Source organism: Pipistrellus hanaki, assembly GCF_964339955.1.
Source record: "Pipistrellus hanaki genome assembly, chromosome: 12".
Lineage (NCBI taxonomy): Eukaryota > Metazoa > Chordata > Mammalia > Chiroptera > Vespertilionidae > Pipistrellus > Pipistrellus hanaki.
In genome coordinates this window covers 44,969,936-44,991,952 of record NC_140514.1, presented here as the reverse complement: position 1 = coordinate 44,991,952, position 22,017 = coordinate 44,969,936, and the positions used below count along the sequence as shown (strand labels likewise).

At 41.4% G+C, this 22,017-nt stretch overlaps 1 protein-coding gene across 2 annotated transcripts in view; it reads right to left on the bottom strand.

Moving 5' to 3' along the window:
* CTNNA2 (catenin alpha 2) overlaps window positions 1-22,017 on the bottom strand; it is a 1,072,635-nt gene that overhangs the window by 243,177 nt on the left and 807,441 nt on the right. For both annotated transcript variants that reach the window (XM_084900771.1, XM_084900770.1), the window contains exon 8: window positions 11,357-11,437. In XM_084900771.1, the coding sequence (XP_084756897.1) occupies window positions 11,357-11,437 (81 nt within the window). The remainder of the gene's footprint in view (window positions 1-11,356; window positions 11,438-22,017) is intronic.

The window sequence follows — 22,017 nt, the reverse complement described above, 5'->3', positions numbered from 1 at the left end:
ATTTACCTTTTTCTAAAATGTATTTTTATTGATTTCAGAAAGGAAGGGAGAAGGAGAGATAGAAACATCAATGATGGGAGAGAATCATTGATCGGAGGCCTCCTGCATGCCCCACACTGGGGGATAGAGCCCAAAACCCTGGGCATGTGTCCTGACCGGGAATTGAACCCTGTCCTTCTGGTTCATAGATCTGCTGAGCCACACAGACCAGGCAATATTGTTTATCTTGATTATTGAGGGGTGTTTTTTTTGTTGTTGTTTTTTGTTTTTGTTTGTTTGTGTGTTTTTTTGTGCTCCCTAAAAGGGTGTGCCCTCGATCACCTCACTCCTATCTTGACTCTGCCCCAGAAAGCACAGAGCTGGCCGAGCAAACCTCTCAGCATGGCAGAGAAAGCAATCAAAACATCCATTTTTAATCTTGGCCCCTGAGGAGACAGATTCTCCCGTCCTTGCAGCAGGTATGGTATCTGTGAAGAGGTTGTGGTCCGGTAGAGGCCACATGGATCAGAGAGTAGTTGGAGGTCTTCACAGATCTTCAATACACCCCCCAACAAGTTGCAAGGAGGTCTGAAGTCCCCAGTATCAGGAACAAAGGCAGTGACATTCAAACCTGCTAGGACACCACAAATTATTTGGAAGCTTATTATGATACAGAGTTTAAGGTGCCACAGTATGTTCATGAAATTGGAATCTCCCAAGACAAAGCCATAAATCCGCATTGCAGCAGGATCCTGAGCTGACTTTTCAAAAGCCAGCCCAGATTATACAACTTCCGGGTTAAGGAATGGAAGCTGTCCCTGCAAAGCTGCAAAGGGAAATAGCCAATATGATCAGAGAATGCGGAGACTTTTTAAGTTAACAAATCTAGTTCTGACAACAATCGAACCAGGGACATGAGAGTTTAGAATGGCAGGAAGTTGATGATTGAAATATTTCTTGGTAGGATAGTTGCATGCAGGAGATTTTTCATTCTTTCAACACCTGTGTGGTGCAGCGTTACTTTATTCTGCCTCTAGGATATGCCCTAAAGAAACAAAGGATAGTGTCTTTCTTTGGGTGGTTCAGTTGGTTGGAGCATCATTCCATACACCAAAAGGTTGCAGGTTCAATTCCCAGTCAGGGCACTTATGGGATGCAACTGATCAATGTTTCTCTCTCACTCAGATGTTTCTTACTCTCCCTTCTTCTCTCTCTAAAAATCAATTTTAAAAAAAATGCCCTACACGGAGCAGCCGAGCCCGAAACAACTAGGTTGGAAGCAGCCAGGCCCGGAGCAGCAGCATCCAGGTCCTGAGCAGCAGCAACCAGGCCCCAAGCAGCAGCGGCCAGACCTGGAGCAGCTGGTTGTGGAGCAACAGAGCTCCAGGTTGCTCCACAACCAGCAGTGCCCTGAAGAGCTCACTCCTCGCCTGCCATGCCCCAGGGCTGCTTCTCAGACATGGCTGGAAACTTTTGGGGGAACTTGAGGTTCTGCTGAATCAAGTGATGAAGGCTTAGATCTGGATTTGTTGAGTTGTTGTATCACTGGGGTGTTGATCTGTGAGTGCCTTGTGTGGGGTCTGGATGAGGTTGGTTGATCTATTTAGAAGTGTCTTTTGTGTGAAGTGTATCCTTGGGCGTGTGGAGGTATTATTGATTTGAGAAAATGCTAAGTAATTGATTTACTACCTGAAAAATTTTAAGTTCTGAAAGTTTAAGGTTTCTTGCCAAAAAGAGGTTTTAAAGCTAACACCTTAATTTTAATGGAGGAAGGGGAGGACAAGCCCTACCCACCCAGAACAGGTAATCCAATTCCAGCCAGCAGCTATGTTTAAACAATGTGTTCATTTACATTTGAATGGCTACTCCTTTTGATAGCCTAAGGGCAAGTTTACATGTAAACAAGTTTGCTTCTCAGTTCCCAGGGCAGAATAAACAAGGTTTAAAATTATTAGATTTTAAAATTTATTCTTAAAAATATAAAAGTTTATTAATTAATAAAAAACAAGGAAATTAAAAAACCTGATGAACAATATTAACTGTTGATTATAATAGAATCAGAGATACTGGAGGGGAGTAGACTGACAATTCTCGGGGAAAAGGGGAGTGGTGGATGCGGAAAGAGACTGAACACAAACTGTGCACCTATGGATGAGGACAATGGGGGGTGGGGTAAGGGCAGAGGGTGGAGTGGGAACCTGGTGGAGGGGGGAAGAAATGAGGAACTTTTGTAATAATATGAACAATAAAGATTGATTTAAAGAAAAATGCCCTAGTTGGTTTGGCTCCGTAGACAGAGTGTTGGCCTGTGGACTGGAGGGTCCTAGGTTTGATTCCGGTTAAGCACACATACCTTGGTTGCAGGCTCCATCCCTGTCCCTGGTCAGGGTTCATGTGAGAGGTAACTAATGAATGTGTCTCTCTTATATAGATGTTTCTCTCTCTTGTCCTCCCTCTACTCTCTTTAAAAATCAATGGAAAAATATCCTCTGGTGATGGTTAACAACAAAACAACAATATCTATATCTATATCTATATCTATATCTATATCTATATATATCTCCATCCTCAGGTGAAGATTTAAAAAAGGAGAAGAAAGGGATACTGCATTAAGCAAAAACATATAAATCAACTTAAATCCATTGTAAAAAGTGTCATGATAAATGTATTTTTATTGTTTTTCTTCCTTTTCTTAAAAAAAAAAAATATATATATATATATATATATATATATATATATATATATATATATATATATATATATATATATTGATTTCAGAGAGGAAGGGAGAGGGAGAAAGAGATAGGAACATCAGTGATGAGAGAAAATCATTGATTTGCTTCCTCCTGCACACTCCTCTCCACACTGAGGATCAAGCCTGCAATCTGGGCATGTGCCCTTGTCTGGAATCAAACCTTGGGATCCTTCAGGAAGCAGGCCAACACTCAGGGGTCCTCAAACTTTTTAAAGTGGGGGCCAGATCACGGTCCCTCAGAGAGCTGGAGGGCCGGACTATATGAACTACTAATTCCTACTGTAACACCTCGGCTGCGCTCACTGCCCAAAAAACCTGGCGGGCCGGATCAGACTCCTCTGCGGGCCGCATGTGGCCCGCGGGCCGTAGTTTGAAGACCCCTGCATCCTCTGAGCCAAACCAGCTAGGGCTTGATAAAGGTATTTTTAAATCCCCTTTGAGCGTATTCGATAAAACCTATTTATAGAAATTGAATAAAGTTTTGATCAAGTGACATTAAAGCTAAAAGTCTTTTAGAAAAAAAATGTAAATTTTTCTGAAAGGAAAATAAAAAAATAAAAAAGAGAGGGAGGAGGAGGAGGAGGTTTAAGCAGAAGCAACAGCAAGTGCAAAAGCACAAGGATGCGTAAAAACTGGCTTAACAGACTGCTGGCGCTATGGTGAGATGAACTCAGTGGGTGTGGGGCAAGGACTGGATAGGAGGCTGTGACCATCATTCCGTGAGCCATTAAACAGTGCCAATGGGAGTGGAGAAGAAGAAAGAGACTCGAAATGCATGTAGGAGGTAAAATCAACTAGACTGATTGGCTTGTGAGGATGTAAAGAATGATAATGAGAGGAGTTATAAGGAGCTGTAATTCTCTTAAAAAGCTGATCCCACTAAAAAACACACAATTGTGTCAGGTGGGGGTGAGATGTGGGCTTGGCTCTAAGATATCCTGGAAATGCATTCAGCCAAGAAGGAGGACTAAGTGTTGTGAAGGGCGCATAAAGTAAACAGATGCCTATTATAACCAACATCACCTTCTTCATAATTTTCTACCCAAGCAAGAGTGATGTTGAATCCCCCAGCCATCATCAGTGGCATCCCGGCCTTCAGGAAGGTACAAAGCGGTGAGATCCTAGAGCAAACGGGCTTCCACCGGGCTGGTGGGAACAGCAGGAGAGGCAAGTGCCTGCAAGGAGATTCCCTTTCTAATTCTCACATTTATCCAGGCTCCTCAGGCAGAGGGGAGATAAAGAAATATCAGCTGTCATGATGGAAATTTCCCCTGGGAAACTGATGCCCGATGTCTTTTCAGGTAATAAAAGGTAACCTCAGCACGGCAGGGTCACATGAAAGAGATATATTTGGCCACAAGCTGGCTGCAATGATCCCTGGGTACATTCAGTCAGAATCAAGGCGGGAGCTGTTATCATCAGCTCTAGAAACACCTTAATTCAGTGGCAAACTCTTACACAACGCACTTTAAAATGGTCTCCAATGACAGTTTTGGATAAGAAATCCCAGCTTCAACAAGGTCTCCAACAATGAATGTGGGCCAATCTCACTTAAACAGGATGGCTGTCTAAAATTAATTTTCTGGTAACTTATAAGAGCATACTAAAATATATACATATATATTTAAACATATATATATATATATATATATATATATATATATATATATATATATATATATATATATATATATATATATATATTTTTAATATATTTGATCAGCTACCTCCTGCACACTCCTACCGGGGAATCAAGCCTGTAACCTGGGCATGTGCCCGGACTGAGAATCAAACCATGACCTCCTGGTTCATGGATCAATATTTAACCACTGAACCACACCAACTGGGCTAACTATCCTGTATAATATAAAGCTAATATGCAAATTGACTGAACAGAGGAAAGACTGGTCGCTATGAAGCACACTGACCACCAGGGGGCAGACGCTCAATGCAGGAGCTGCTCCCCTGGTGGTCAGTGCGCTCCCACAGGGGGAGCACTGCTCAGCCAGAAGCCAGGCTCTAGGCTGGTGAGCACAGCAGTAGTGGTGGGAGCCTCTCCTGCCTCCATGGGAGCACTAAGGATCCCTCAGGGGTCCTGGACTGTAAGTGGGCGCAGGCCCAGATGAGGGACACCCCTCCCCACCAGCGCACAAATGTCGTGCCCCAGGCCTCTAGTATATTTATATACAATATATTTAAATAATTATTGTTTAAAACCTAATTTTAAAATGTGGTAGATTTTTTTTTAATGTTATAATTCTATAGAGGGTCATCTAGTGACAGGACCAAGATTCTTAATGGCCTAAAACAGGTGTCAGACATTGAACCAAATGCAGACATTCACTTGAGTGTGATTTGAGACTAAATTATTGCTATTTATCCTTGCCCTTCCTATTTTTCTTTGACTTCTGGGGCCTAGAGAAATTAATAGAAGAGAATAAATCAGTAGATGGAGTTTCCATTTAATTGAGCATTTTCTTATTCATGGTATGTTAGAGATCCCTCTGCTCAGTATACTGTATGATTTGATTGATCAATATTGATCATGTTACTAGACTCTTTCCATGATCTAGCCTTGCTAGTGAGCAGTTCAGGTGTACAAACTTGCACTTATATGCATATGATAAGCCATATGCTGGCTGATAGAAATAAATTAAACCACTTCAAAACTTGAACATTGTCTTCATAAGGCAAGAGCTTTTCCACAGTGGTGTTTTAAGAACTGTTTCAACTGATGAACTCATGTAACTTGAACTTGGCCTAATGAGTGTTTTTGAAGAGATAAATGAGTATGTGGCCCATGTGACTCAGTGGTTGAACTGGACACATGAACCAAGAAGTCACAGTTCAATTCCTGGTCAGGGTACATGCCTGGATTTCCAGCTCAATCCCCACTAGAGGGCATGTAGGAAGCAGCCAATCAATGATTCTCTCTCATCATTGATGTTTTTCTCTCTCCCTTTCCCTTCTTCACTCTGAAATTATTTTTTTAAAAAAATGGATATATGGTAGTCTGACATTCATGGTTATTGTATCAGGAATTTCCTAAGATAGTGGAAGCTTGAATACATAACCTGTGATCAAGGGCATATCCAAAGGATGGCTTTTCCAGTGCCCTTGAGCCCTCTCCTACCTCTGCCCTTCTTGCCCTGGCCTCTTAAATTCCGATCTTTGGTATTTTCCATGTCATTTGTTTTCAGCTATCTCTGGGTTATTGGTGTTCTGTATTTCCAAACCCAAATGCTATGTGATCCCTTTCCGGTCTCCATAACTTCTATGTGAGCATGGAAATCTACCTAAGGCCCCGACTCCAGGGACAATTACCTCTGGCATAGGGTTTCAGGGAAAATAGCATAAACCTTAATATTTGGAGGAAATCAATATTTTTATAATGTTTTTATTGTAGCCATGTAGTCTCCTGTGTTTATGAGAAAAAGCAGATTCAATCCAGAAATACATTATTTGAATTTTTTTTCTTATAATGAATCTAAAAATAATTGGCCCCATTATGAGCAGATACAAGAAAAATAATTGAATGTCTTAAAATTCCTTTGTTTCTGTAAATGTTTTGGAAAGTCTATAATTCATGCTTTAAGAAGATAACTACCTAAACATAATAGGACTTTTAAGAAAAGAGGACCTAATGAACCAAAACAACTGGAGAACTCAGGGACAAGTGCCATATTTCTGACATTCACCACAGCTTTATTTTGTTCTGCCTGCAGTGTGTGCATGTCACCCATACCAAACCCTGAGGCAGTAAAGGTGCTGCTGAAAACCACAAAGCACCTCAAGTGATCGTCCAGAGTAGATTAGTATATGGGTGACCCAACTGCATATGCCATGTCTATGGAGAGGCAGGATAGGGAAGGGTCATGAGCAAAGTCCCTACAGTGAGAACGCCTGAGCTGGACCTTATACACATACACACACTTTGTGGTCATGGATGCATTGCTTCATTTCATGACCTCATCTAAAAATGATCATGGTGACAACCTTCTCTAGGTCACAGATTTGGAATGAGGATCAAATGTGGTCCATTCATGGAGAGAACATAGAACAGTGCCTGGTGCACTGTAATGACTCAATACATGTCAGCTGGAGTGTAGTTTACAGTTTGTGGGCAGTAACTTTACAGGCTCTTGCTGGTGACTACCCACCTTCAGCTATGGTTCCTGTGTAAGGAACTGGATCACAAGAAGCTGAGGAAACTCTTCAGCTACAATTATTTCTTAATTAAAGTTGTAAGGTTTTTGGTGTTTTTTTTTGCAGTCCTATCTGGAGGCAGGGTCTTGATAAATAGGCCTTTACATATATCATCCAGTGACATATTTTGCTTATTTGCTTTAAATCATTTGTTATATAATGCATTCTATTAAGTACTCATGACAGTGTAAATGCTTTTGCCTGGCCAGCATGGCTCAATGGTTGTGCAGTGACCTATAAACCAGGAGGTCACAGTTGAATTCCCAGTTAGGGTACATGCCCAGTTTGTGGGCTCCATCCTCAGTGTGTGTGTGTGTTTTAGGGTGCTGGGGGGGAGACTGAGGAGAAAGGGGGATGGGGGGGGGGAAGCAGCCGATAAATGATTCTCTCTCATCATTGATGTTTCTATATCTCTCTCTCCATCTTCCTTCATCTCTAAAATAAAAATATCTTTAAAAAAAAAAAAAGCTTTTTAGACCCTTTTTGTCAAAAAATATTTTTTGTGAATGTATCTTTGTTGTTGTTGTTGTTGTTGGAGTATTTTTACTGTATTAGCAAAATTGATACTTGTCAAGTTGACACTTACTAAATCTCATTGTTGGTATTATTGTGACAGCTATTAAGATTGTAGGGATAAAGATTAGGCCCTTGATTGGTTTGGGGAATGAGAAAGGTGCTAAGTTTACCCTAACATGTTATGATTATTAATAATTAGCTTTTCATAGGGAGATATTTGGGTCCTGATTTGCTTATCAACTTGGAAAATATGACTAATAAATTGACCAAAATAATAACCAAGGTAAGCCAGTATCTCTGCGGGCTTAGGGACAATGAAGAGGCTATGCCCAGAAGAGTCCACAGGTGGCACACAGAAGGAGGACAGCCAGCAGCAGCTGGCAGAAACAGACCGAGACCTCTCTAAAGGCTGAATAGACCATGTGGGCTACTAGATCCCCAGGTGGGGAGGCAGCCAAAAGCTTTTATTTTTATAATGGTCTGATTCCAGAATCACAGCGGCGACAATAGCTCAGACATGGGGCGCACTGTGCCCACAGCTCTAAAATTAAATCATAATGCTTAAAGCTGGCAGTTATATTCCCCTAAATCCATTTTTAATTCCAAACAAAATACTCTGAAGAGAATTCTGCTCTACCACCAACCACTCTCATTGGTTTAATTGGCAAGATGGACCTATGCCAAGCCGTGTTAAATAACACCCTTGGGTTCCTGTGACCTTTTTTTCACAATTTATGACTCCCCAGTTCTTTGGGATATATTGCCTGAAGAAAGGGATTCTACTTTCTTTAAAATTCTACTTAAACAGAAATCTCTTATTCAATTACTCTTGATTTTTTTTTCAAGTGCCTACAAGTTTAAATCCACTTTTTTTCTTTTTTTCATTTAGGGATGTCCAAGATAATGATCACGATTGAGTTTATTTCTTTTAAATTTGGTGACTAGAACTTTTTGAGACTCCAGTGTCACCTTCTGAATGACTCTGCCCAACTTCAGGGATGTGAGGAAGAGGCAGGAGACTAAAAGAGTGGGAATAAAAGAGTGGAAATCACCAGGACTCTCTTTCTTTAATTTCAGCTTTCCTTCTCCCAGGTGATTTGATTGCTGAAAATATCATATAAAGAAAAACATGCAGCCAAAACCGGTTTGGCTCAATGGATAGAGCATCAGCCTGCGGACTGAAGGGTCCTGGGTTCGATTCCAGTCACGGGCATGTACCTTGGTTGGGGACACATCCCCAGTGGGGAGTGTGCAGGAGGCAGCTGATCAATATTTCTCTCTCATCGATGTTTCTGACTTTATATCCGTCTCCCTTCATCTGTAAAAAAAATCAATAAAATATATTTTAAAAAAGGAAAGAAAGAAAGAAACACATGCCTACAGGGAAGTAAAAATGGAGTAAAGGGTTCTCATCTGGAATCTCTTATAACAAAGGCTGTCTGTGAGTGAAAAACTAGGAAGTGTTTCAGTGATAGGGAAACATTCATTTGAACCAGTAACTTTGGGCCACTCTACACAGCTGCTGTTAGCCACTCAGGTCAAAACTTGCTAATCCCATTAACTTGCTACGCAAATCGAAACTTAGTATGGAGCTAAGCTTTGAATGTTCAATCTATCTGAGAGCGAGGTAACTTCTGTACACTTAGATCCGAGAAGCTTTTGTACCACTACAGGTGAACATGGAGAAACAGAGAGATGGGGAGAAAGACAAAAATATTCCGACATATGGGTAGGAATGGAACTGACAGATGGGAACCATTCCTATTCTAGAAAGGCAGATTGGGGAAGAGAAAGATATCTGAACCAAATTCAGGGATGTGGTGTAAAATTATGCCATAATTTTTGGGTCTTAATGTCATAAAACACTTTTTACCCTATTCCTCTCAATCTTTGGGAAAGGTGAGCAGAAAGGGAAAAAAAATTACATATATTTTATGCATGGAATGATTCAGGGGATGACATACTCCTTCTACTGCCATCCTAAAAGGACTCCAAGGAGCCTGTCACTCAATTCCACCATAAATTCCACCTTCTAATTGCATCAGCCCTCAGCTAAAAGGAGGCAACCCTTTTCTGAGAATTGTAACACCAGAGCAAAAATTATTTTATCCTTTCCTTCCTAATAGGACAAAAATGTGCTAGGTTAGGTCTATGAGTGCAGGGAGCTGAGTGTGCTGGCACCTGGATGTAAAAGAGTGGTCCCTACCAGGAGATTGGGGAAGTAAAGTCTCAGTTCATAAATTCTTCTTGGTTGACCATCTAGCCAAAGGTGAGCCCTAGAGAGGATGCCCAATACCCTCCCACTGCTTTTAAAAGCTATATCAGGCAGTAGGACCTCTGGCATAGAAAATAAATGAGGGTTTCCTTTGGGCTCATCCAATGTTATGCAGCTCAAAGACAACTTGCAGATCTAGTGTGGCTCCCTATTTGTGTAGGTAGAAAAGGAGACCAAGAGGAGAAGGATCCTCACTCACAGGTTAGTGGCAGAATCAGAAGTAAAACCCTGGGCTCCACACACCAGCGTCAATATTTCCCATTAACTGCAGCTCCCATTCCTATTCCCCATATCAGTTCATATCAGATGGGGGACTTTTATAGACAGAAGGTCTAAGAGGACCAGGAGAGGCAGGCCTGGCCATGTGTGTATTTGGTATTATATACCAGTGCCTAAGAGAGCAATGTTTTATTCTTCCTGATTTCAAGGCAAAATAAGGAAATTATTTTCCCAAAAGGACTTGTTATTTGGGCAGTCAACCTGGAGTCTGCATATCCCAGAACTAATCGGGATATCTTTTAAAGGTCATTGTTCAAGTGTGTGGCACTCCAGAACAGCCCAGCGGTTCCCCAGCCATAATCAGAAGTGGCGTCTCCCTCACATTCCAAGCATTTCTAAATGCTCCTGGGCCGTTCTTGCCCAGGCTAATCTGGACGTGACAGAGTGTTAGATGCAGCCCTGCCAGTCCAGCCTCTCCAGCTTCTGAAACTGGAGGGCAGTGCTTGGCTCCAGTTGACTAACACCATCAGCACTTCATGAAGGAGCTGGCCATATGCAAAAGCTACAGGTAGGAGATAGCCTGGCTAGCAGGCAAAAATCAGGCTTGATTTTATGGTAACAATGTCTGGTATAGCTTCTAGAGAAAGAGCAAAGAAAGTGAAGGTCACCATGGAAATGTATCCTATTGAGCTTGCAGGACAAATTTTAACTGTGTCCATATAGCACTGTCAACATAAAAAGAAGCCCTGATCAGAAATCCTACCTCCAAATAAACAAACACACACACAAGCAAACAAAAAGAAAAAACGTACCCATCTGATGAATGATTCTATTAGCCATTTACACCGTCCAGCTGACATTCCCTGCTATGGTTCCCTGCTTCCCAAACGAGCATCTGACATAGATTTATGTCTCCAAGGGAGCACATGGGGTCAGAGGACTTAATTAGTCCATCAGATTAAGAGTTGTATTTCTCACTAAACCATTAGCATTTTTATTTATTCACTGAATGCCTTCAAGTTTAAGCAAGAACAAGCAGAAATCAGCGACCAGTTCTTTGCATTCTTGGATCTGAAAAAAATTGAAAACCAGATGTGGGAAGTAGTGAATTCATCAGGTCTCTCCACCTGGAAGATTGTGTCTGGGCAGTGAACTGGCTACCTGCTCAGAGGTGGTTTTCATCATCACACCCCTCGCAGCTATCACATCTGTCTGCTCAGCAGACACTACATTGTTGATGAAGTGTCCTTGTGTATTTTTAGATGTTACAAAGAATAGCAACCTGAAGTATAAAAAGGCAGCCTGGAAAAAAAAAAAAAAGAAAGAAAGAAAGAAAGAAAAACAACAACATTCTTGGAAAGCACCACTGAGTACCATGCACTTAAAAGAAAAGCAAAAAATAGTACCTGTCTCCTTAGATCTCTTGTTTTCTTGGTCATCTTATCAATTGCAATGTTTAGTGGATCTCCTTTCTCCTTCCTTCCAGTCTATTAAGAAAAGAAAAATAATTTCTGATTTAGAAAATTCAACGTTAGTGACATTAAGGGTTGAACATTTTTAGAAACAGCGGAATCTGAGCGGTTTTATAATAATTTTCAATATACAGCTAATAGATTTAGTCTCTCAACTTTGTTTTCTCTGAAATATGAATGAAAATAAATACATCCCCAGGATAGTTACACATAGGTTAATATTCACCTCCATGCAAATTTGTTTTCTTTCCTTCTCCAGATGGTTATCTATTAAGTAAACACAACAAGGATGTTTCATTTTTGCCTTAAAATACTAATACTTTGTGCTATTATGTAAGCACACTTCTGACTGGAAGATAATATTGAGATGTTAAAAACTAAAGTGGAGTGAACCAGAAGATGAAACTAACAACACTGAGGACTGTGCAGATGAACACTCCGAAGGGCTAAATGAGTTGCTCAGGCAATGTTGCATTCAGGAAGTCAAGTTAATCTCACAGAGAGGTGGGGAAAGTTAGTTAGAATTTAAATCCTGGGTGAGTTTTAAATAGGAAAGAGGAACCCTGGCAGGTAGCTCAATTGGTTACAGCTTCATCCAGAAACGCCAAGGTTTAAGGTCTGATCTCCTGTCAGGGCACATGTAAGAATCAACCAATGAATGCATAAATAAATGAAACAACAAATAAACGTTTCTCTCTCTCCCTTCCTCTCTCTAAAATCAATGAATTAATAATCAAAATAATAAAAGGCCAAGAGGCTTCATGACCAAAACAACCAAATAGCCAGTCACCAGGGGGTTCATGGAGCATCTCTCAGCCATATGGACCTAACAACCAACCGGCCACTATGACACCCACTGTGGCCAGGAACCAACCGACCTGACCAGAGAGTGGGGCCCTCTGCCAACCTCTCAGCCCCTCCCCTCTGCCAGCCTGCTCCTGATTGGGACTTTCCCACCCAGATCAAGAGCCAGGCCTGCCAGCCAAATGCTCCTTCCCTTCCCTCACCCCTATCCCCACCAGCCACAACCCCAACAGCTCGCCCACCAGAACAGGCCCATATCATCTTTCCCCAGCCCAATAGGGGGAAGGGCTGGGTGGCCAACCTCCTGGGTCCCACATCCCATCCAGTGCACTCAGATTCAGTCTGAGTTCTGAGTCCCGCCCAGCAGCGCGCCTAGGGAGTCAGTCTGGGTCCCACCAGCAAGACAGGTCTGGGTGTTGGGTATTATTGTGCACTGGGTCTCTAGTAATAATAATAATAATAATAATAATAATAATAATAATAATAATAACAATAATAGGAAAGAGGGAGGCTATGGTAGCAAAAGAAAGGCATCAAGACAAGAAATAAGAAAGGTGGATCCTAGGAGGAAGGTGAGTGGGACGGGCAGCCTTTCTACATGATGCGAAGGGATCAGTTTGACTAGTTGTTGAGGCAAACTGCTTTCCTAAGAACTTTTTTGTAGCGTCATTAGTGCCAACTATACTCTGATCTGTCCGCTCCGAGGATCTCTGGTGACATTAGCATCCCACGTCACCGTATTGTCAGGATTCTGTTGGTGTCATATTTGCAATCTTGTTTTCTCCAGCTCCCAAGTCTTTGGCTGAAGGTAATTTTTTAAATAATGCGGATAACTTGGGTGCAATATTTTTTTCTCTCACTGTTTAGAGAGGCTGGGGAAATGGTAACTCGAGGATTCAAACTTAGGAAATTTGGGCCACTCGTTGAAATTGTGAATTCACTGGCTCTTTGTCAGCTCTAATTTCTTTAAATAATGTATATGTGCAGGAATGATGGTCGGAGTTCCCCAATGCTCAGATTTACACAGCGAATGGGGTCCAGCAAGGTGCCCTGCTATACTTTCCTGTGCTCTGTTACATCCACATGTGGAAATACTTTTAAATTATCAGCTTCAACTGGACAGAAAGCCAATGACTGAGAGAGAGAGAGAGAGAGAGAGAGAGAGAGAGAGAGAGAGAGAGAGAGAGAGTCTTGCCTCCTAGTGTCAGCCTCCATTATTAGGCTCTGTGATCTTGGACTAACAATATGCCCATTTTTTTATGTCTGAGTTTTCTCGTAAGTACTGTGGATAATGTAATATATGCCCTGTCTTCCTCACCAGGCTAGCAGGACAATCAATCATGTTGTCAATGTGCTGGAAACAACAAAAGGCATTAACAATATTCAGGGCAATTAGGAAAGTATTTCTGCAGTGGGGAAAAATGAAACAATTGATTTGGCAAAGACACAGAAACTATTTTTGGATCACCTGGACTTCTGCTTTCTCCACTCAGGCAAACAATGTATGAAAACCTTGCCAAAAACCAGAATTTTAAAAGAAAACATTATTTCTCTTCAAGGCAGAAATGTTGGAGGCTGTTCGTTTTCAATAGACCTGTGGTCGGCAAATCGCGGTTCGTGAGCCACATTTGGCTCTCTGGCCCCTTGAGTGTGGCTCTTCCACAAAATACCAGGGCCTGAGTGAGTCTATTTTGAAGAAGTAGCTTTAGAAGAAGTTTAAGTTTAAAAAATTTGGCTCTCAAAAGAAATTTCAATCGTACTATTGATATTTGGCTCTGTTGACTAATGAGTTTGCTTACCACTGCAATAGACAACTAAATAGATATTTCTAAGAGTTTAAATAAGGACAAAAACTCAATGTCTTGTACATGGGTTCTGGGATACAGGTGTTAAGTGACTGAGGGTTTGATTATCTTGAGCAAATGCTAGTTCCCAGGGAACCACAAAGAAGCCTCACCCAGCTCTCCCTCCCTGGCCCTCCAACCTCTGCAAACTCAAAATAGTTTAGCAAACTGAAGCGAGAGGTGGCCTAAGTCTTCACTGTGACACGGTCACCTAATAATAAAACAAGAGTTTGGTTTTCCGTCAGTCAGCCACCTACTCCCCGCCTTTGCTGAAAAGAAGAAAATAAAACCAGCGGTAACCATTCTGCCAGGAAGAAAGGACCTCGGTGACCTAGCGACTTCTCTAGATTCCAGACTTATCATCCGTGGAATGGAGGGGCCAGGAGGAGTTCTGAAATGGGAAATGTGGGGCCTGAGAAACCATCAGGGACACACAACCTCACTTCCCTTCCTACAGGGGCGCTCTCGGGGCATTGGGGAGCGCTGGGAACTGGTAGACAGTCAGGGATCTCACCTCTAAAACATGGGTCAGTGCTTGCTATGGGGATGATTGTGAACATTAAAAGAGTGAGGATCTGTCACCGTCAGCACAGTACCTAACTCTGGGAGAGGTAACTCCATGTTAGTTTGCTCTCCTTCCCCTCCCCTTCATTCCTCTTGAAGGCCCAGAGAGGTGAAGTCATTGATTCCGACCACCTGGCTAATGAGTGTCTGACCAGGGTCTCCAGACTCCTCCCAAATAGTCCAGAGCTATTCCCATTCCATGTCTGAACCACCCTTCACCTGTAAAATTCTAGGGTTTTTTGATTTAATAGTGACAGGAATTTCTTTTCAAAGGCTATTAAACAACAACAACAAAGTCCAGCGTTGTGGTTCAGTGGTTAGGAATTCACCTGTGAACCAGGAGATCATGGTTCAATTCCTGTTGAGGGCTCATGCTGGGGGTAGAAGGCTCCATCCCCAGTAGGAGGTGTGCAGGAGGCAGCCCATCAATGATTCGTTCCCATCATTAATGTTTATTTCTCTCTCCTCCCTTCCTCTCTGAAATCAATAAAAATATTTAAAATAATAATAATAAATAAAAACAACCTCAGTTTGAGGTATAGTCCCTTTGTCACATTCTTTCCACAGACCTGTGGCTTTTCTCAGACTTGCTCCCCACTTGCCTTCTATATCTTTTCCTGCAGAGAATGAGTCTGCAATAGAGAATGCCATTTAATAAATATTGTTATTAAAAAAAAAAAAAAAAAAAAAAAAAGGAGAAGAAGGTAGGCGAGAGCGAGAGCACTCCCTCACACTGCTTCAGGCGGCTTCCTAGTTGCCATCTGCTGTGCTGGGGAGGGGTGTGTTTATTAAACTGCATCTGTTTCAGCCCTGGAGCATTATTGTACAAAACGCACTTTGGGCAGATCCACAGCTCTCGCTGATGAGAGGGAATGAATTTCTTGATCTGGAGTTTTACAGGGAAACCCTTCATTCTCCCATCCTCTGGCTCTACAATCAAGTTCAATCATCAGAGGAATCAGATGTTATCCAGTAAACTTTCGTAGTTTCAGTTTAATGTTTAATCCTACATCAAAGGATTGAGGCCATGAATAGAAATATTAATTTTCACAATTAGTCTTCAGGAAAAAAAAACACTCTATTTTAGTTCAAACACCTTTTTGTTTGTTTTTGGCTCAACACTTTTTTGTAATACTACGCTTTGCCTCCTTTTTGTTGTTTTTTAATTAAATATTTAATGTTGAAATTATTACATATGTCCCTCCCATCATTGACCCCTTCGAGCTAGCCACGCCCCTGCCCCAGGTCTTCACCACCCTATTGTCTGTGACCATGGGTTATGTGTATACCCTGTTTCCCAGAAAATAAGACAGTGTCTGATATTAATTTTTGCTCCCAAAGATGTGCTAGGTCTTATTTTCAGGGGATGTCTTATTTTTCCATGAAGAAGAATACGGTACACATTTATTGTTAAATGAAAATAAAGGAAATTTGTTACCTGTATATGGTACGGTAGTACGGTAGTTGTCAACACAAACCAGACAAACTGTGAATCCTACAGTATCAAGAATTTACTCATTTATTCAATGACAATCATGTCATCATCTTCTGGAGCATCATCATAACAATCCAATTTCTGAATTTCCTGGTGAATTTCTTGTGACTCCATTTCTTTCAGAATCAGTGGACCAAATCTCTCATATTTAGCCTGGGGGAGGGGGAGAGCCTTATTTTCGGTGGATGCCTTATATTTCACTCAGAAGGAAACCTGTAAGTAGGTCTTATTTTCAGAGGATGTCTTATTTTCGGGGAAACACAGTATTTATGCCAGTTCTTTGATTGATCTCTTTCCACACCCCCACCCTTCCTGCCTTCTCCCCGAGATTCTGAAGTCCCTTTGACTCTTTGTGAAATAAAAGTCCTCCTGCTTTGGATAAGGAGCTTCCTTTTCCTTATTTTTCTATATATTTTTTATTATATTAATATCCATCACCCCTTCTGAAATACTGAAGACGAAGTCTGAATATTGCACAATGGATACCAACTCCCTAATTTATAGAACAAAAGAGTAAGGATATTAAACTTTACATTTCTGAAATTGACTGAGTATTTCTTCAAAGGTCATTCCTCATCTCAGCTCCTCACCACCCGGAACACATAACTCATTAGGATGGTTATTCACAGAGGCCCTGGAGACATATACCTAGCATCTCAGTGTTTCCTTCAGATGCGAAGCTTCATGTCAGTTCCAGGGACAATATCAACATGTGGGAAAGGGCTGTAAGAAGCATATGTCTCTCACTCTTCTCCTTTCCCCTCCAAGGTACATGCAAACTTGACTGAATGTATGAGAAATCTTCAAAATATTGCATAGCTGGAACTAATGTATTGGAGCTGTAGAAAGCTAATTAAATGCCCAGTCTTCAAACTGTTGTCATTTAAAAGAAGTCAAAATCATCAGAACAGCAGCCCTAGCTGGTTTGGTTCAGTGGACAGAGCATTGGCCTATGAATGAATGGGCCCGGGTCCCATTCCAGTCAGGTCAAGGACACATGCCAGATTGCGGGCTCAGTCCCTTAGTAGGGGGCATGTGGGAGGCAGCTGACCAATGGTTCTCTCTCATCATTGATGTTTCTAACTCTCCCTCTCTCTTCCTCTCTTGAAATCAACAAAATTATACATTGAAAAAAATAATCAGAATGGCAGAAAGCAATAATGTTCTATGCCCGTGGTCGGCAAACTGTGGCTAGAGACCCACATGCAGCTCTTTGGCCCCTTGAGTGTAGCTCTTCCACAAAATACCATGGCCTGGGTGAGTCTATCTTGAAGAAGTGGCATTACAACAAGTTTAAGTTAAAAATTTTGGCTCTCAAAAGAAATTTCAATCATTGAACTGTTGATATTTGTCTGTGTTGACTAATGAGTTTGCCGACCACTGTTCTATGCACTCTCTCACTAACACATTTCCCTGTCAATCAAACCATTATTTAGACAACAGAAAGAAGGAGAAAAAATCATCTATTGATCCAGCAGTCACCCTATCACATTTGGAGGATTGCCCATCTATCTCCAAACCCTGCATATAGAAATCATAGTCTTATTATATATGGCACCACTGTTTATAGAACCTTGAACATTTCATAATACCTTTATATTATGTGTAAATCACAGTCTGAGAATGTGGGCCTTCCTAAATATTTCCTTTTCTCTAGCTGTGGACATTTCTATTGGAAAAGAAATTGGCAATATCTCTTTAGAATGGATGAAGCTTAGCAGTGGCCACAAATCAAATCCATGATCAGGATTCCTGGACCACATGACAACCCAGCTTTCCTAGACCCTGGGATGAGGGTAAAATGTAGAAAGGGAAAAATTATTGACAAAGTGTCTGGGCAAAATATATCCTGACACTTCTCTGCCAAAAATTCATCAATGCTGAAGGAAAGAATCATCAAAATATAGGAAAGAATAACAGGAAAAGGTTATTGGTGACAGTCCCAGACTCTACCTATCAGCATAGTGATGTCAGTACACACACAGGGCCATGAGCAAAGGACTGGCTCAGAGACTTCAGGTATGTCACTATTTGTTTTCCTTTTCCCAGAAATCTATCTTCTTTTAAGTAAATCCTCCGATTTTTCCTTCTGACTCAACCAAGGGTTTCTGGTTAAGGGATAAACTTATGATAACATCCAAATCAATGAGATTTGGCTATAGGTTTGGAGAGGAGGCATAATTTCCTCCCACTGGGATTGATAAACTGGCAGTAGATAAGCCTTGAGATGTCTAAAAATATATGCCACCAAAAAGAAAAGCATTGGAGAGAGAGGGGTGGTGGTGGAGGAGAGGAGTTAGGGAAGAGAAGAAGGGAAGTCAGCTTTTGGAGTCAAATCAATTTGGTTCATATTTCTATTACATACTAACTTGTAAAATAAAGCTCCATGAGAGTGCAGTTTTTGTTTTGCTTATCTTTAGAGACTGGAGCTGAGCTGGGCACATGATAGGCATTCAACAATTTTTATTAAATCAATGAGTGAAACACATTTGCTCCTGAATCCAATTGAACCTAAAGCCATAAGTATCTATCAATGGATTTGCTAATGTCTTGAGTTAATAAATTCCCTTGTTTGTTCATGTTGGATTGCTGTCACTTATGACCAAAGGGCATGACTAAATCAGAGACCTTAAAATACCCAACTAACATACTCTGAAGGCAGTCTGGTAGAGAGAGAAAACCCCAGGAAGTTTCTGGTGAACACAGACCAAACATTCTCTGGGATCTCAGGCCTTTGTCTCACCACAGAGATTTTCCCAGGATGAGCTATTTATTGCCCAAACTCTTAATCCTAATATTTCTCTCCTACATCCCGCTGGTCACTAGCCTTGAGAACATGTTAATCAAATGGCCCCTAAGATGTATTTTATTTATGGACTGAATGATGGATGGTCCTAGTAGGCACCTGGGTATAGGAAGCAGGGATGAAAGTAATTAATAATTTGGAAAATGTGTGATCCTAAAAATAAACTTCACCCACTTCACAATTTGCTGATCAAAGCCATAGGAAGTGGTTGGCACCTGTGTAGTGCTATAATTCTTGCTCCTTGATTTATTTTATCAACACAGGTGTAGTCCTCAGTGATTATCTGTCAGGCAGCCCTGTGTAGACGATGGTTTTTATCAAAGTCCCGCTCTCCCAGCTCCCAGCCTTGGGTGATTGCTAAAAGCCAAGGTTAATTAACCACACATCCCTTAGAAGTCTGTGGAAGACCATGAACTGAGCAAACTGCTAAAAAGAAAGTTACTTTATCTTTACAGTTGGGATGAAAGTAGGCAAGGTGAAGTGCAAATTTCCATTGATTTTCTACACACACACAAACACGTATATACCCATACTGAATAAATGATTTAAATTTCTATGAATTTTTAACTTCCACTACATTTTTAAGTGCATATTCCCCAAACCACTGAGTTGCAGTTAAAGCTATCAGCACCTATAGCATCCCTAGAGTCTGGCATTTTTCACCATCTCAAAAAAGAGGTCAGTAACTGGGTCTGCATTGCTTAGAGTTCACAGAAATCAGAAAACTGTCAGGCAGAGGGCTGCCTTAGTTTATGGAAAGATGGTCTGTGTGGGGATCCCAAGTCTTGGCCTTCTACCCATATGTCAGGGGTCTGCCCTCCTAGTTCACAATGACCCCTCCTCCTCTGAGCTTCTAAAGCTATGGATACAATTTATTTGGTGTTTTATAAGCAATCCCCATTCGGCTAACAATTATATCATGCAAATCTATTGCATTGCTAATTGGATTTCAGATGTCACACTATAAAGCTAAAATCCTATATAATAAAGAGGTAATATGCAAATTGACCATCACTCCATCACAGAAGATGGCCACCCACATGTGGACACAAGATGGCCAGCAGGGGAGGGCAGTTGTGGGAGATAAGGCCTGCAGGGGAGGGCAGTTGGGGGTGACCAGGCTGGCAGGGGAGCAGTTAGGTGTAGATCAGGCTGACAAGGAAGTGGTTAGGGAGTGATCAGGCTGGCAGGCAGAAGCAATTAGGGGCAATCAGGCAGGCAGGCAAGCAGTTGGGAGCCAGCAGTCCTGGATTGTGAGAGGGATGTCCCAGATTGGAGAGGATTCAGGCTGGGCTGAGGGATACACCCCCTCACACTCCAATGCATGAATTTCATGCACTAGGACTCTAGTACAAATATATAAGATGCATCATTATGATCCTGTACTGTTGAGAAATTTATCATGACTCCATGTCCCTCCTTCCCTATTAGAAGTAGAGGACAGTGTATTAGTCAGTTTGGGCTGTCTTAACAAAATATCATAGATTGGGTGGCTTAAAAAAAAGATATTTATTTTCTCACAATTTTGGAGACTGGAAGTCCAAGATCAAGGTCCAGCAGTTTGGGTTTGTGGTAAGAGCTCTCTTCCTGGCTCAGAGACAGCTGCTTTCACTCTGTGTCCTCACATAGTGGAGAGAGAGCAAGCAAGCTCTCCGGTGTTTCTTCATATGGGCATAGAGCCTATCATAAAATCCCCCATTCTAATAACTCATTTAAGCCTAATTATCTCACAAAGGCCCCTCTTTCCAAATACCATTGCAGGAAAAGGGAGTGTAAGAATTCAATATATAAATTCTGGAGGGACATATCAGTCCACAGCAGACAGGAAGTTGTCAGCCAACTATATATTTTCTTTTATTTTTTTAAAGGGGATTTTAGAAAGGGAGACATTTAGAAATATTGCTGATGAGAGAGAATCATTGATCAGCTGCTTCCTGCACAGCCCCTACTGGGGAATTGAACCTGAAAACCCAGCATGTGCCTTGACCAGGAATTGAGCAGTGACCTCCTGGTTCATAAGTTGACACTCAACCACTGAGCCACACCAGCCAGGCTTCTTTTTTTTCTTTTCTTTTTTTTTTTTTTTTTTTTTGTAAGGGATTACAAGTTGATTAGGTCATCTGGAAAACCAGATGGGTTGAGCTCCAAAATAGTGCCAGCCCAACTATATTTTCTTAAAATTGAAGTTTCTTGCCTGGTGTCTTGCAATGAATTGGTACTAAGCAAACTAGAACTATGTATAGATATGTTATGCATAAAAGTATGTATTATATATGAATGAATGGTATAATTCTAACTGTTTGCCAGATGTCATGATATAGATCTTTGTGGGGTGGCTACTTGTACAGAGGTGGAGTTTAAGGGTTGTTGTATCATTGCCAATGGTAGAGTAATATTGTTGCCTACCTTCTTTCTACCTTATTCCCAACCTTCCCTGTTCAAAATCTCTCCTAAGCCAGAAGATGTAAATCAAAGCTTCTGATTGCCTGTAGAGTAAGCATGTCAAACTCGCGGCCAGTGGACCCCATGGCATGTAGCTCACTGGCAGCAAGCTTGACATGCGTGCTGAGGAGGATTAACATGTACACATACTTGGGAGAAGAAGCATAAAATTAGTAAATGAATGTCAAATCCTTCTCTCAAAATAGTGAGAGGTGGGAGTAGATAAGCCTGAGGACTCTAGACATTAAAAAGGAATGAGCTTAGTGAAATAGAACTTCTAAGAGACTGGCAGAACCCTGTCTGGGGCAAAGAGGCAGGCCAGCCCAGCCAGTGTGGCGTAGTGGTTGAGCTTCAATCTATGAACCAGGTCACTGTTCAATTTCCTGAGCTGAAGGCTTGATCCCCCAGTGTAGGGCATGCAAGAGGCAGCAAATCAATGATTCGTTCTCATCATTGACATTTCTATCTCTCTCTCCCCCTTCCTCTCAGAAATCAATTAAAAAAAATTAGAACGAAGAAATAATAGAGGCATGCCATCCTGGGAATACCTAGGGCCTTTCTGGTCACACCCATACAGCAAAGGAAAATGAAGTCGTTTCTAGGTGACAATGGGAAGAGGAAATAGTTTAGGTGTACCAGG